Below are 16,073 nucleotides of genomic sequence, written 5' to 3' on the forward strand. Positions count from 1 at the left end.
TCAGTACATTTTTGATAATTTAGAGAAGCAGTTGAGGTCATTTCGTACAGACAAGAAATTCTTTCTGTTTCCAAGATTTGTGATGATTATCATTCGTCACTTTGCAGCTGAATTGCCATTTGACGGTCCTACGTTCAATTTAGGTCGTCTTACTCATAAGGCATTTGTTGAAAGCATGAAGCACTTGTCGGGTAGAAATGTTCCGGTACATGTTGATAATCCACCTTTGTTCGGACATTTGATTAATCCTAACTATGTTGCCCCTAGACAAGGTTGGGAAGATGAAGAACCCGTTGCTGCTGCTGCTGGTGGTAATGATCAGGCTCAAGATGATCCTCAAGAAGAGCGAGCTGATCAGTTTGAGGGACTCAATGATGTTCCTCTATATGCTGGAGATCTGGAGCATGATCCAGATATGGATGCTCTTATGGAGGATATTGATGATCCTGCAAATCTTGTTCCCGCAACTTCTGGAGTTTCTACTTCTACCTCTGCTCCAGTTGGTGATGTTGCTGGTCCTTCTGAGTTGCTTGTTAATGTGGTTGAAAATTCAGAAGATGAAGAAGAGGTTGAAAGATTGCCGAAACGAAGAAGAAGACAAGGAAAAAGAGTTGATGCTGTGGAGAGACTTCCAACTTCTCAGCGATCTCAAGCTGAAGTTGATAGCGAATTTGATGCATATCAAGCTGCTATGGAGAGATCTCAAGCTACTCCATCAGTTGCTGCTTTAGGAGCTTCAGTTGTTGATGTTCCTGTTTCGGTGTCTACTACTTTTGCTACTGTTGTTGGGGAAAGAAGGTCGAGACCAAAGTTTATCATTCGAGAAATTGGTTCTCGCGCGCAAGTTGTCACTGAAGCTATAACTGTTACGATTCCTACTGTTCCAGAGTCTACAGTTTGTCAAGAGCCAGAGCCGACAGTTGCTGCTAGGCCTTTGTCTGCTCTTATTCAGGCTATAGTTCCTGTTTCTACTGTCATGGGACGTCTGTTGGCCCCTTTGCAAAGACCTCAGATGCCTCCCACAGGAACTTTTAGTGCTCGTATGCCTTCATTTTAAGCTACGATGCCACCTCATGCCTCTACATCGGATGTTGCTTCAACGTCCAGTTGCTCATGTTCAAGTGCAGCTGAGTCGTTTGTTTTCTGAGAAGAAGATGTTCAAGTGCAGATGAGAGTTATAGCTTTGGAGAATCAGCTAAAGCTCCAAGTTGCCAAGCATCAAGAAGAAATGGACGTAATGACAGCACTTGTTCATTCTCTTGGTTCTAGACTTGACCAATTCTTGGCTCAAGGGGGAGATAAAGATGATTATAAGGATGATGAGCTAGCAAAGAAAACAAGAGATGATGATCATGAAGATCAAGATCGAGCTCAAGATCCAAATCAACGACAACCAGATGTTGGTGAGCCAGAGAATAGAAGTCAAGATCAAGATGATGCTGGTGATGCGATGGATACAGAGATTGCAAATATTCAGGGGGAGTCGCCAAGACAAACTGAGTCAGAGATTGCTGGTACAGCTGGTAAAGACGTTTTCAGTCTTCAATCGTGATCTGTATTGAGGATTCTCAACGCAAAGCTGTGATGGCCGCTTCAGATGCAGATCCTGATGATCCAAATGATGATGAGGAAGATTCCAATTCAGGTAACTCCAATTCTAATTCTGATAGAATAGAAAGGGAGATTCGAGAAAAGCTAGTGAATGATCCTCATAATCATATAGAAAAAGAAAATCTTAGCAAAGGAAAATCTACTCAGGATAGTGAGTCAACTAAGACTGATTCTACTACCAATGCCTCTACAGAGTCAGATTTGCACCCTTTAATTGTGCATAGACTAGAAAAGAGATTGGGTTATGATCCACAGGCTCATATGAGAGCTAGAGTAGAGATTATGGATTACGATGATTATTATGATCCAGGATCACTTAGGGATCAAATGCAAGAACGGTCAGGGTTAACTCATACATCTTCAGAGTCAGAGTCAGATTCGGATTCAGATTTGGATTATAAACCTTAGTGCTAATGATTTTTGTTTTTGTTTTGATTATAAGATAAATATGAATGTATTTGTTACATTATATTTATGATATAATATTATTGTTGTAAGTTAAAATAGATAAAGATTATAAGATAAATATTAATGTAATTGTTGCATTATATTTATGATATAGTATTATTTATTCTGATTTCGTTTATGTATTTATACTTTTATGTCTTGACTTATGATTTATGTTCTTTATCTTTGTATATGTGAATTGTTTGAATTGCAGATAAGCTTCAAAGGATAGGGGCATTGGACGATCTTGATGCTGAAGAAGACTTAGAAAGTATCAATGGTAAAGATATGGAAGAAGGAGAGTTCATTACTTCAGAAGCTGATAGAAAAAGGTTGCTTGATATACCTTATGGTTTTGATCGTGTCTTTAATGAAGATGAAGTCATTCAAGTTGAACCAATAGCTGAAGTAGAACATCTCAATCTTAATCCAATCAGAGACAGTCCAGATGAACCTAGGAATGCAACAAATTTGAGGTTTGCTGTATCTGCAAACATTATTGATGAAGGTCATGACAATATTTTTGAGTTATACTGGAATATTGATGCTACACGAGAGATTGATGTTAGAAGATTCAATATACCTCCGGTGCAGCAAGATCCTGAGTTCATTATTTATAGAAGGATTCCAGTGGTTGTAACTCGTGCTGGTTTTCATTTGGGTGGAAATTTAAAACCGTCAATGTTTTGGGAATTTATATCAGACAAGGATGCACCCAAGTACTTCTCAGTGATACAAAGTTGGTTCTATGATCACAGAATCAAATTGTTTATTATCAAGAGAAAGGAGGGATGCCAGTACATGTCAATAAGTCAAAGACACTTCCACTATCTCAGTGATTCTGATATGATAGATTTGGGAAGACGATGGTTCGCTAATCTTCAGAGCAATGGACTTGCAGATTTCTACTGGAATAGATTCAGAGATGAAAGAATTAGAAATTTCAGTGATAGAGGTCTGAAGCCAGAAGAGAAGTTGATTAAGCCAACACCTTTGAAGAAGATTAAGAATCAAGATGACACATTTCGTTTTGAACAGCGAAGGATTAAATGTGTTAAGAAGGTTCCCGCTATCAGATGGGATCAAGATATGCTGACAGCGATGACGTTTTGGCAAATAGATATCAAGTCAGGCGAAGCACAGATGTTTGTTGATGATTCACAGGAACAAATGTTGCTACGCAGGTATGATCCAATGGAGGTTGTCAACTTGTCAAAAGGTGAGCAGAGAAGACTTTTGAATACACCTTGTTCAGCAGTGGACTTTTGGAGAGTTGAAGAAAAGCGCTATCGCAACATTCTCGCACATTGTTTGCAAGAGAGAATTCATGCGAATAGCACAAGACTTTTGTTTAATGGATAGCTTTGAAGTTCAAAGACTTTAAAGAGATCTAGTTGCAATCGTCAAGGGGGAGTCTGTAGATGCAGATTCGTTGTGATAATCGCAACATAGATTTGATTATCGTTTATGTTTTAGGAACTATGTTTGTAATCATTTAAATAAGAACTTGTGTTGATATTTAATGATTATGTTTGAACTTCAATATTATATCTGTTTATGTTTAGTATTGTGTTTGTGTGTTATATATTGTTTTGCAGGTACAAGAACATAGAATCAAGGTTTATAAGTGTCATAGAACATTTAAACGATGGTTGGATGTTATGTACGAGCCAAACGAAGTAAAACAAAGAATCAAAGGGCCGAACCTCGTGCTGACGTCATCAGCATGTAGGACTGACCTCGTGTTGACGTCAGCACGAGGCAGATCGATTGATTATTGTTTTGGGCCTAATCCTTCGATTAAGGCCTAAGCCCACACGATCCAATTCATAACTAGTATAAATACAAGACCTAATCTACGGAATTAGGTTAATGGTTTTGAATCTTGGTAAATCTACGAATTAAGGTTAATTGTTCCTTCGTGTGATCTCCTACATGAACCACAAGCCTTGTGTATCTCCTTGGGTTGGTTAATTGCTCATTAATCGACGGAAGGCAATAGCAATCTAGTTATCTCAAGAGGATTCCGCACTCTTGACATAACGAATCACGTCTTATTACGATCCACGCAACAATAGGGTACCTTACACATACTATCTACGGGTCTCCTCGATGTCTAAAAGAGTGTTAAATGGAAGGTTGGGGAATGATATCTGGAAAGGAGCCTCACTGCTAGGAGCCTCCGGAATACCCGTTGAAGGAGGTCCTCACTATGACTGGGATCAGGCTCATAATAGCCCGTAACATTGTCAGCATCACCTTTGTTCGATTCTCCCTCCTCAGAACCTTCTTTCCCCTCATCTTTCTTTTGCTCTTCCTCATGTTGTCCATTAAGCCCCTGCAATGCTCTAGGACTTTTACCCGCGCCATGCAAAGGCGCGGCAGTCAATACATCATCCTCTTGTAGGCGATATGTACCATCGTGAGGTTCTTTAAGTTTGATGCCTTTAAGAGTTTTCTTCTTCTTAGGAGAGTTGGAAGCAAAGACGCTTACTTCCACACTTTTCCTTTTAGCTTCTAGATACAGCGGCCCCACTACCCGTAGCCTTAGATTCAGCCGCACTAAGTTTTCTATTGATCTCTTGTTCGGCATGCGCCTTTAGCACCTCCTTTTTGCGAGCAATAGTCTGAGGAGTATCTTTTAACACTCTCACCTCCCTATCAAAATCAATGTTATTAACGGTAGGAAGATCTTGACCCACAACAATCTCAACTTCAAACTCGACGTTATCATCAGCATCTTCCTCCAGAAAATCAAGAAAAGTCATGGCTGCAAACAATAATAACTATGATTAGTAAGGTTGGGAACACAAAAGGATTAGTCCAAGGGGTAAATGAAAACGAAAAGCAACATATAATCTACAAAGAAACACGGTATCCTAGGCACAAAGAAAAAAGATCAGTCTAAGGAGGTCGTACCCTTCCCTTCAGAGCTGCGGATAAGAGAGTAGCAGGATGATGCACCCACACTGAGATCAATTTGGCCAAATATAAAATAGGCTCAGGAAGGATACGGCACCGGATGGCAGGCTTGCACAACTGTTTAGCAATCGCAGGATCGCACTATATAGGTATCTTTGTATTAGCTAAAGTACCACGAGCTTCTCCTTTTCTCATAATAAGGACAGCTTCGTATGCCAGATTGATAATAGGGGAATCCACATAAAAAAATTTAGTTTTCCAACCCTTCACGGACTCTTTCACACCAAAAATGCATTCTGGTAACCCACAGCCGACCCTCTTCTCAATTGTATACCAATCTCCAGTAACACCTAACCGAAAAAACTTACGAAAGAGCCCGACAGTAGGCTTCTCCCCACGAGCCCTACATGACGCCTCAAATATGGTAATACGCAAGGCCCCAAAGGGAGTAGTTTGAGATATATGACACTTAAAGTGCGCCAACACGCTTAAAAAGAAATTTGTAAAGGGAAGACGCACGTTTCCCAACTCGAACATACCAAAATACAGTGCAATCTTACCAACTGGAACCGCCTTAATGGTATCCAATGGTCGTAGCAGGCTATAACCATACCCGGGGGGAACCTATATTCCGATAAAAGCTCCAACAAATCATCCCTAGTGGCAGTACTAAATTGGATATGCAGATCTCTCCTATTACCAACACCCATATATAATAAACAAAGTATATATATATATATATATATATATATATATATATAAGATAAGCGGCGTAGAAGAACAGACATGTGACAAGATGGAGTAAAACGGCTCCGACGGCAGGGTCGAACCAAAAGGCTCCGGTGGCTCCGGATATAAAACCAGAAAAGAAAGAGAAACAAGGAAAATTTAGAAAAAGTTAAACAAATGACCTAAAGATCATATTTATAGGAGAGAAAAGGAGCTGTCTATATGCTCCAAGGGTATAATACGAACACGTGGAACAATATTAGGCTAAATCTAACGGATACAATATCGGGCACGCCTTACAAGGCCAACTGACCACGGGCCACGAGCCTACTACACCTGCCACTGTAGCAATAAACAAATACTAATAATATAGTTACACTTTTTTTTTAAAAAAGGGGGGAGAACCCTCATAATATATCTCAAAGTACATCCAAATATTTTAAAAACCCTCCAACCAATGGAGCCTTGGGGTACATCCAAATATGTTAAAAACCCTCCAATCAATGGAGCCTTGGGGTACATCCAAATATTTTAAAAATCCTCCAACCGATGGAGCCTTTAGGTACATCCAAATATTTTAAAAACCCTCCAACTGATGAAGCCTTGTGATACATCCAAAAGTCTTAGAAATCCTCACGACTAATGGAGTCTTGATGTATATCCAAACCCTCCTTAACGTGACTACAGCAATCAACCTATCACCCCAAGGACTTGCAATGATAGGTTGGGGGGGGGGGGGCTTCATGATGTACCATTTCTTAAGCCCGCAGCTTAAAGGTAATATCTACTTACAAGGTGAGAGCCTAATTTATCAAATAAGGTCCGAACGTCTTACAAGGGATATACCAAGATACTGTAATAAGGCACGGACCCTTTGTCCTCACGTGACAATAAGACGAAGTTTGTTACGCTTCAAGACACACCGAATAACGGCCTCTGACTAACAGACATCATGTTAAAGGGGACCAACTTCTGGATCCTTCCTTCAAGCCCTATAAATACCCCCGATAAATCTCTCTAGGAGACTAATGAAAAACACACACAAATACCCTTCAAATACACTTGGTGGCGTGAAGCAACTGTGATAATTCACACCAATTGGGAACCGCCAACAACAATAAACAATCAATCATCATTTTCAATCTCGAATAAATACATACTAATTTAAGTGTAACTTTACCCTTAAACAATTAAAAATATTTTAATCGACACTCATAGATGAGTGACCATGTTCCAGAATGTTTCTTAGCACCTGGAATGTTTTTCCACATGGTGCCTCAACGTTGTGTTAGTATCTTTACACAAAAAAACAATTACATTTTTTACAGGCTGCGACTCGAGTCCCGACAACTTACACAAATCATAGTGTTGAAAGAGATCCGCATTTCTTCTTGCTTTTATTATTACCACATCGTTTCCGCATTCGAAGTACCAACGTCATGGGTTTGCGACGAAGCGGATTTTGTAGACATTTTATGAGTGTTTTGTATATTTTTAGTGATTTTTGGAGTGTTTTGAGAGCATAAGTGTGTTATAACTAATTCAAACCCAACCTACTTATTTTTACAGTTTTTTATGATGGTAAAACGGTGTAAAAAAGTTCAAAAACGGTAACAAATGAATCTTTTGACGACACTTAATGGATAGTAAAAGAATCCGGTTCAAAAATGGTTTTTCGTAATTGGTTTTGAAACCGGGTTGGAGAACCCGATTTTGTACCCGGTTTTACTAGAAAAATGGGCTAACTGGTTTTTACCCGACGGGGACCGGAAAAATCGAACTGCGATTGGCCAACCTAATTTTTTATCGGGTTCGGTTTCAATTTTTTTGAACTGTTCAATCCAGTTTGTTGTGCACGACTAAGGGGAGGCCGCCAACACCATCACTGCTCACCAACGTACCGTACATTTTGCTATTTGGACTTTTGCATAAATGGGCTGTGGAAAGTTGATCAAATTTGGAAGCCCAGGTGTATTGGAATCCTTTCTAAAAATGGGCCATATGCTGCAGCCCAAAGTATGGACTGCACAAAATCCTTTAATGCTAAATAAATTACAATCGTACATTCCTACCAACGATCCATTGATCAATAACAGTAAAATCACCAACATCGCCCCAACATTCTTTTCTCCATTAGACCAACCAACGTGGCTCCCAACGATATGTACGTAACAAATTAAATATGATACAGTATATTCTAATCTAATTATTTGATAACCATGAACTTAATTAGAAGCCGGCAGCTTAACATATAAACTAATAGAAAGATTAAAGTTAGGGTCAAGACAAAAAACAAAACACCTTGAAGATATCTATATAACAGGTCTTTGTCGAACTTTGTACCACTACTGCACAAAATACGTATGAGATTGGTTTTTACAATTTTGCATAGATCGGTTGGTTAAAAAAGAGATGGTCTAAATGCGAAGTGAAACATTTACATTTATACAAGCAACCGGTTTTTCTATGACTTTTTTGTGAACGCATTAAAAATAAATCATATAGACGATTAAAAAACCGGTCTTCATACTTTTAATGTATTAAAATCGGTTTCTATCAAAGCTTTGTTTATCTCATAAAAAGCCTTTGACAACTGGTCTCTAGGTAGTAAAAAAGACCGTTGTAGAACAGGTGTCTATGTGTGTCCAAAAACTGTGTCTATAATAAAATTTTGTACCACAGACCAGCTAGCTGTATGTATATATATAACACAAGATTAGAGAAAAAAATTAATGCACATTTTAACAATAACAAAAACTAAGTAGCCATGTCGGTCAAAACTGTTGCATACTCCAACTTGGTGCTCCGGATCCTTACTCTTTCCTTTTTACTTGCTTCTGCTGTGATCATGTTATGCAACAGTTACAAGCTTGATGGCGATAAGACAACATGGAAGGATATCAAGACTTACCGGTAAAGCGTTAACGTTCCATAAAAATTGACCTCTTAATTTTTGTCAATTATTATCAAACCAGTACTGTATGTGTTTCATCCAAAAAACATGATATGATTAATTTGTTATTTTTGTTTCGAATAGGTATGTTTTTGCGACGGCTGTCATTGGCGTTGTTTACATGTTGATTCAAATTCCTTTCGCTTTATACTATGTTGTCAAAGAGAAGAGGTTGATTCAGCATTCGTGTCTTCCAGAGTTCGACTTTTATGCTGATAAGGTAATTAAGACTAGAAAATAGAAAATAAATACTGATTATTAGATTCTAATCGAAGGTTGCAACAAATAAATATACATTAGATCCCTAACAATTAATGTTATGCACTGATGATTATTTTGCAGTTGATAAGCTACATATTGGCAACAGGGGTTGGGGCAGGCTTTGCTGCATCACTGGAGTTGAAACAAGTAACAGACAGTATGGTTGCTATACTAGCTTTCATAATTGCTGCACTAAAAGGAGAGCTAGACCTTGGGTTCGATATTAATCAGTTCAATTCAAAAGTACATAAGTTTCTGGACCGTGGGATCATTGCGACGGTTCTCCTTACTCTTGGTTTTGCTTGTATGGTGGTGATATCTGTTATTTCGTCTCTCAACAGATCAGGTCGCAAAAACTATTTCGGTTGACATGTGTTTTGTCATTTTTTACGAATATCAGTTGACCAATGTGACCGAATTCTTTTGATAATCCGTCACATTATTTTAGATTTCTCCGCAATTAAAGTTATTAGTGGATACATGTGTCGCATTGTTCATTTCGGCATAAATATGGCTTGTAATAATAATGTCTTATTCCATGATTGACTATAAATATATAGCTATGGTCTATGAGCGGGGTGTGACACAAGAATGTAAACCAAGATCTCTGCATGCGCTTATATTAGTACGTAATTCAATCCGACTATGTCTTACATTTACTATAAATAAATTTTGGCACATGCGTATCTATTATTAAGCTTTTCTCCGTACGTAATTTGTTTACTTAATTATATATCCTATTCTAATCCTCTACTTAATCATGTAAATTATGGACTAGAATTGATTCCATGTTTTAACGATTTTTCCAATGTCCGGTTTACACAATAGTTGTCGTCTGACGTCTAGGGACGTACGGTCGTGAGACTGGTATCCCAATCTACCAATAAACTAAAACAGGATTGAGATATCTTTAAAACGACGCGTGGCTTAATCCTTGATCGATATGTGTCCTTTTAATTTATTTATTTTTATTAAAATAAATTAGCTTTCGTAATTGTATATAGATTCAATTTCCTTATTAGAATTTTAATTAAATATTAAATACATAACACATTATAACTTAATTTGATTGATCGTTTTCTCAATAATAAAATTTTCTTTTTTTCTTTATCAAATTTTCAACTCCTATTACTTATAATAATAAGTTATTAACATGAACACTGCAATAATTTGAGTTTACGATCCGACTCACAAGACTATTTGCAGCTATCCACTATACTTACAAGTTCCGATTTTGATATGATTGTAAATATTTAAGGTAATTCAAAACTTTAACTAAGCATATATTATATTTATCATTACTCATTGCCTTTTATTATAACTTAGCTTCGATTATTGATTTACCTTAACCACAATTTGTTTCATACTCATGAATCATATATAAGGAATATTTAAATTTCTTTATGATACAATCTATATAACTACTGTAAATCGTACGAGGATTATGACTAGTATATTACTAAACAATAATGATATCCATTCGGCTAGGTCCAATAATTTTTTTTTGTTGGAACACTGATATTTACAAAACGAATTAGTACAAAAGTAGGAGAGTCACGAATAGATTCGTAAAAGTAGTAGTATAGCCGTATAGGTCCAGGTTCCTGAAAGAGGTCGATCGGTCGGTCATGTTCTTTTTCCATCAATAACGACGCTACTGCTATATAACCCCGAGATATGATATGAACCCGAGGAATTAAGTTTGTTATACTCTGAACATTTTCACTTAAATATGTTACGAGTATATACTAAACATTTTCACTTAAATATGTTACGAGTATATACTAAAGCACTAGGAAAGAATAATCTAAATGGATTTATAAAAGTAACTTTAAAAATTCATATTTCTATTGATTTCAAATGAAAAAAAAAAAAAAAATTATAAGTAACACGTGTACGTGTGTTTTATCATCTTCTTCATCCCATCGCTCTTTTGTTACAAATCTTTTCTTTTCAATATCAATACTAATTTTCATGAATTAGGTGGCCGGTGGGCAAAACAAAATATACGTACATTATAGATTTCTTATATTAACCCGGCCTCCACCGACATTTATAAATCTTTAAATTAAATGATCATCTCAATAACACCAAAAATCCTTATGCATGCATGATATCATTAACTAACTCACAATATATCCATATTTTTTTTCACGTAAAACAATCTTTGAAATATCGACGTAACCTAGCTATATATATATAATAATAATTAATATTTTGAAGAAGAAAAATGGAAGCAAATTGGTGGGTAAAGAAGACCCACCGTGTAACACCGGTGATGGTAAACAACAAGAATTGGTCAATGGTGGAACTCAATCTCCCAACATCAGACCAAAAAGATTTCCTAAACGACACCGTTTCATCTCATCATACCCATAACAAAAATGCCAAACAACTTACCTGGGTTCTACTCTTAAAAGCCCATCGTGCCGCCGGCTGTATTACTTCCATTGCCGCCAACACTTTCTCCCTCTCTTACGCTGTCCGCCGACGTGTCAAAGCCGCCCGTACGGAGGAAACCATACATACCCCACCTTGGTTTTACACGTTTATAAAGTTATCCCTTTGGTTATCTGTTTGTTTGTTGGTATTCGAGATTGTGGCTTATTTTAAAGGATGGCAGTTTAGGAGTCATGATTTGCATTTACAATATTTGTATACATTGTCATATACTTTTAAGCTTAGGGGTTTTTTTGATTGGATTTACTCGAAATGGGTTTTGATTCGGGTTGAGTATCTTGCCCCTCCATTACAGGTTTTGGCAAATGTGTGTGTTGCTTTGTTTTTGATTCAGAGTTTGGATAGGTTTGTGCTTTGTTTGGGTTGTTTCTGGATCCGTGTTATGAAGATTAGGCTGGTTGCGAAAAGAAAAGAGGTTGATGTTGAATGTGGTGATTGTGATGGGTTTTTTCCTATGGTTCTTGTTCAGATTCCAATGTGTAATGAAAAAGAGGTAACTTGTGTTTCAAATTTGAGATTCACATAGTAAGTTTGTTTTGAAATTGTTTTAATTTAACCTTTTTCATGATCTAAGTTATTTGAACTATTAACAGCTGGTGTTTGAGTAATTTATGTGAATATCGGAACAACGTTTTTGCTAACGTGATTAGTGAACCGATTCATTACACTTTTGTGAATGTCACCTATTTATCAGTTATATGAGATCATATCGGAACCTATAATTTTCATAATGTTAGATACATATGATAAAAAAAAAGGGTGACAAGTTTGATACTACAATATGTTTGATGTAGTTAGTTCTTTGCTTAATGGTGAAATCATGAGAATTTGTATAGTTGGTTTTCGAGGTTCTTATGAATATGAATTAGCATTGCATATGAAACTCATGGTAAGATATAGAGTTAAAGCTTATTTTGAACTTTCTTTATGCTCTCTGCGTGAACATTTTGCTAGGATATGAGTTGTATATTGGTCTATTTTAATTTGAAAAGAGTTGTATCTTGGTCTATTTTAATTTGAAAACTAAATTTTTTTTAAAAAGTAGAAAACTAATCAAAACACAATGTGATTTGAATTTAACACAATGTATTTTAATTGTGTAAACTAAAAACACATTGTGTTTAAGTCAAAATGTGTTTCTGATAGCGCGTGAAAATCAGAAAATTGTCAAAACACAATGTGTTTTCTAAAAATAATTAAAACAATGTGTTTCCAAAAATAATTAAAAACACATTGTGTTAAATTCAGATCACGTTGTGTTTTGACCAGTTTTTTATTTATAGAAATTTTAGTTTTCAAATGATGAAAACTCATTGGTCTATTTGCTACTCTTTATGTTCAAGTGTGAATAATTTGCTAGGTTTTGAATCAATTCTTTGAACTTTGACTACACATTTGATAATTATTTGCAAATGGAAAATGATAAATCCTCCTAACCAATCATTCTAAAAGTCCTCCTAATATATCCACTTGTTAATACATGGAAGTCACTAATTCTCTTTCCTATACATGTCGCAATCCTATTAATTAGGAGGGATTTCCAGCTAACAAATTAGGAGGATTGATCATTACGTTTTACAAATATATACCTCTTAAAACTTCTCCGGACTTATCATCCCATGAAATATAATGTAGAGATAATAAGTGGATTATACATGTCATGGTGTGGGGATGGGGATTAACCATGAATAGTTTGTTTATTTGTGATGTATTGAGATATCCATTTGGTAATTATTTTACACCTACTCATATTCAGGTTTATCAGCAATCAATCGAGGCGGTGTGTAATTTAAAATGGCCAAAATCCAAGATTTTGATACAAGTTTTGGATGACTCAGATGATCCAACAGTCCAATGGTTGATCAAAGAGGAGGTTCATAGATGGAAACAAGAAGGTGTTAATATCCTTTATAGACACAGAGTGATTAGAGATGGATATAAAGCGGGTAATCTTAAATCTGCTATGAGTTGTAGTTATGTTAAAGATTACGAATTTGTTGCCATTTTCGATGCTGATTTCCAACCATCCCCTGATTTCCTCAGACAAACAGTTATTCATTTTAAGGTACTAGATTATATGTTCTGTATTTATGGGGTGTCGGACTTGTATTGCAAAGCATCACATCAGATGTTGCTGATTGAAGTGTAATATATACAGAATTTAGTCCTATATGGACAAACAGATCTTTTCAAATATTTATTTCAGCTTATATAATGAGTTTGGGTTATATGATTCTTAGTAGATTATTATATCACATCTTCTAATAGCGGAGCAGCTCTAAACATTACTTTTTACAACACGTTTTAGTACAATAATCAAAATATCACAAATGCACAATCAAACATCCTTTAAGACTGGGGTGCGTGAGCGTATCAATTAGTTAACTATGAATCTTGATTGAAATTTGAAGGATAATGAGGAATTAGGATTGGTACAAGCACGTTGGTCATTTGTGAACAAGGATGAGAATTTGCTCACGAGGTTACAATACATTAATCTAGCGTTCCATTTTGAAGTTGAACAGCAAGTGAATGGTGTTTTCTTGAACTTTTTTGGGTTCAATGGGACAGCAGGAGTTTGGAGAATTAAGGCGTTGGAGGATTCCGGAGGGTGGTTGGAGAGAACCACCGTTGAGGATATGGACATTGCTGTTAGAGCCCATCTTCATGGATGGAAAATGATATTTCTCAATGATGTAGAGGTATAAATCCTTCTACTTTTAATACCCTTTACCTTTGACCAATTCTTATACCTTGTGATGCACTTACCTAATTTCCTCAATAAGTGCAAGCACTGAGATATATTTTAGAACCACAAGAACACCATTTAAGGAGGAAAGTCTATAGATACTTTTTGGAAGTCCTGACTAAATTCATTACATTTCTTTATGGTTGAAATACGTTTCAACTGTTGCTCATAATCCTAAATGAAATTGTTAGACCATGTCCATAGATACGTTAGTTGATGATAATTTATAGAAGTGGCAAAATGGATGGGTTGAGTGGGTCATGGGTTAAAATGAGTAACTTTTTTCTTGTGGAAAACGTTTGTCCAATATTTTTTAATTCTATATAAATAATTCCCGTGTCAAATATGATAGCAATAACTATATATTCAATAACAAAACAAAACAATCAAATAAATGATTACTTTCGATGAAGCATCACCCAATTAAATCTATCTATCAATAAGTAACTGAGTCGAAATTGGCTACTCTACTAATTTATGTATTCCTTTTTTCTTTCTGTTAGTGCCAATGTGAATTGCCTGAATCATACGAAGCTTACAGAAAGCAACAACACAGATGGCATTCAGGACCAATGCAATTGTTTAGACTTTGCTTGCCCAATATTATCCAATCAAAGGTATGCATCCGTTATAGGATACTCCGTGATTCATTCAGATGTAACCTTAAACATATATTAGCAAAATATGTCAGTTTGGTGTTTTATGCAGATTAGCATGTGGAAGAAAGGAAACATCATATTCCTCTTCTTTCTACTGCGAAAACTAATCCTGCCGTTTTACTCCTTCACTCTTTTCTGCGTAGTTCTCCCAATGACGATGTTCATACCAGAAGCCACCCTCCCCTTATTGATCATTTGTTACATCCCCTTGATAATGTCCATTCTTAACATCCTCCCAGCACCCGGATCTTTCCCTTTTCTCGTCCCTTATCTACTCTTTGAAAACACATTGTCAGTAACAAAATTCAATGCCATGATCTCGGGCCTTTTCCAACTTGGAAGTGCATATGAATGGGTTGTCACCAAGAAATCTGGTCGGTCATCAGAGGGTGATCTCATTTCATTGATTGAAAAAGGCCGAAAACCAAACCATAGAGGCATTTCAGAGCCTGATTTCGACGAGTTTCAAAAGAAGATGAAAGAAGAAGAGATGAAAACTTATAGAAAAAAGAAACATAATAGACTTTATACAAAGGAGTTGATGTTGTCTTTTCTCCTCTTGACAGCCGCTGCTCGGAGTCTTTTATCGGCTCAAGGTATCCATTTTTATTTCTTGCTTTTCCAAGGGATTGCATTCTTTCTAGTCGGACTCGATTTAATTGGTAAACAAGTAGAGTAAATACACCATATATTTTTTAAAAAATTTCAAATTGGAGATAGATTGTAATCAAGTTAGTATTAATTTTACAAGTGTATACAGCCGCTAACATATATGCTGCAAGCAACATATAGGTGTAATTATCTTTTATTACTTTGCTTATCTAAGAGTTATTAAATGTACACATTATATGTCTTGTTCTAAAAGTTTGTGAAGAAGCAGCACCATGATGTTAAGCATTTCTAAATGTCTATTTGAATTCTTTTAGATCAACTAAAAAAAACTGGTGGGATTAAGGTTTTCAAATCTTACTGGATGATATTATTATGATCTTTTTTTCCTTTTTTTTTTGAACATGGATGATATTATTATAATCGTTTTCATGTTTTCTCGTTGATCAACAAATGTATTTATTAAAGGTGTCTTTACTTTAAACAAATGAGAATGATGGGGATCATGTTCTTTACAATTGAGTGATTTTTGGTTAATTTCGCTTAAAACGTCGTGTTGTGATTCGACAGCAGAAGGTATAGCATACGTTGTCTTAAACGGGTCCGTGCTAGAGCGCTCCCTCCAAATAGAAGTGTATATTTAATTCAAATACCCGATGGGGGAAAACCCCTT

The 16,073-nt window shown here is 36.1% G+C and overlaps 2 protein-coding genes across 2 annotated transcripts; both read left to right on the top strand.

The window, feature by feature from the left end:
* The first annotated feature begins 8,557 nt into the window (after positions 1-8,557).
* Positions 8,558-9,292, top strand: LOC122586536 (CASP-like protein 4D1). Its single transcript, XM_043758522.1, has 3 exons — positions 8,558-8,622; positions 8,747-8,882; positions 9,005-9,292. Exons 1-3 carry the CDS (start codon positions 8,558-8,560, stop codon positions 9,290-9,292), a joined length of 489 nt encoding a protein of 162 aa, XP_043614457.1.
* A 1,861-nt stretch (positions 9,293-11,153) lies between these two features.
* Positions 11,154-15,545, top strand: LOC122589630 (probable xyloglucan glycosyltransferase 12). The gene is made up of 5 exons (XM_043761944.1): positions 11,154-11,876; positions 13,140-13,448; positions 13,795-14,085; positions 14,636-14,749; positions 14,841-15,545. Exons 1-5 carry the CDS (start codon positions 11,154-11,156, stop codon positions 15,468-15,470), a joined length of 2,067 nt encoding a protein of 688 aa, XP_043617879.1. The 3' UTR covers positions 15,471-15,545.
* Positions 15,546-16,073: the final 528 nt, after the last annotated feature.

The sequence above is a fragment of the Erigeron canadensis genome, chromosome 2 (assembly GCF_010389155.1).
Source record: "Erigeron canadensis isolate Cc75 chromosome 2, C_canadensis_v1, whole genome shotgun sequence".
Lineage (NCBI taxonomy): Eukaryota > Viridiplantae > Streptophyta > Magnoliopsida > Asterales > Asteraceae > Erigeron > Erigeron canadensis.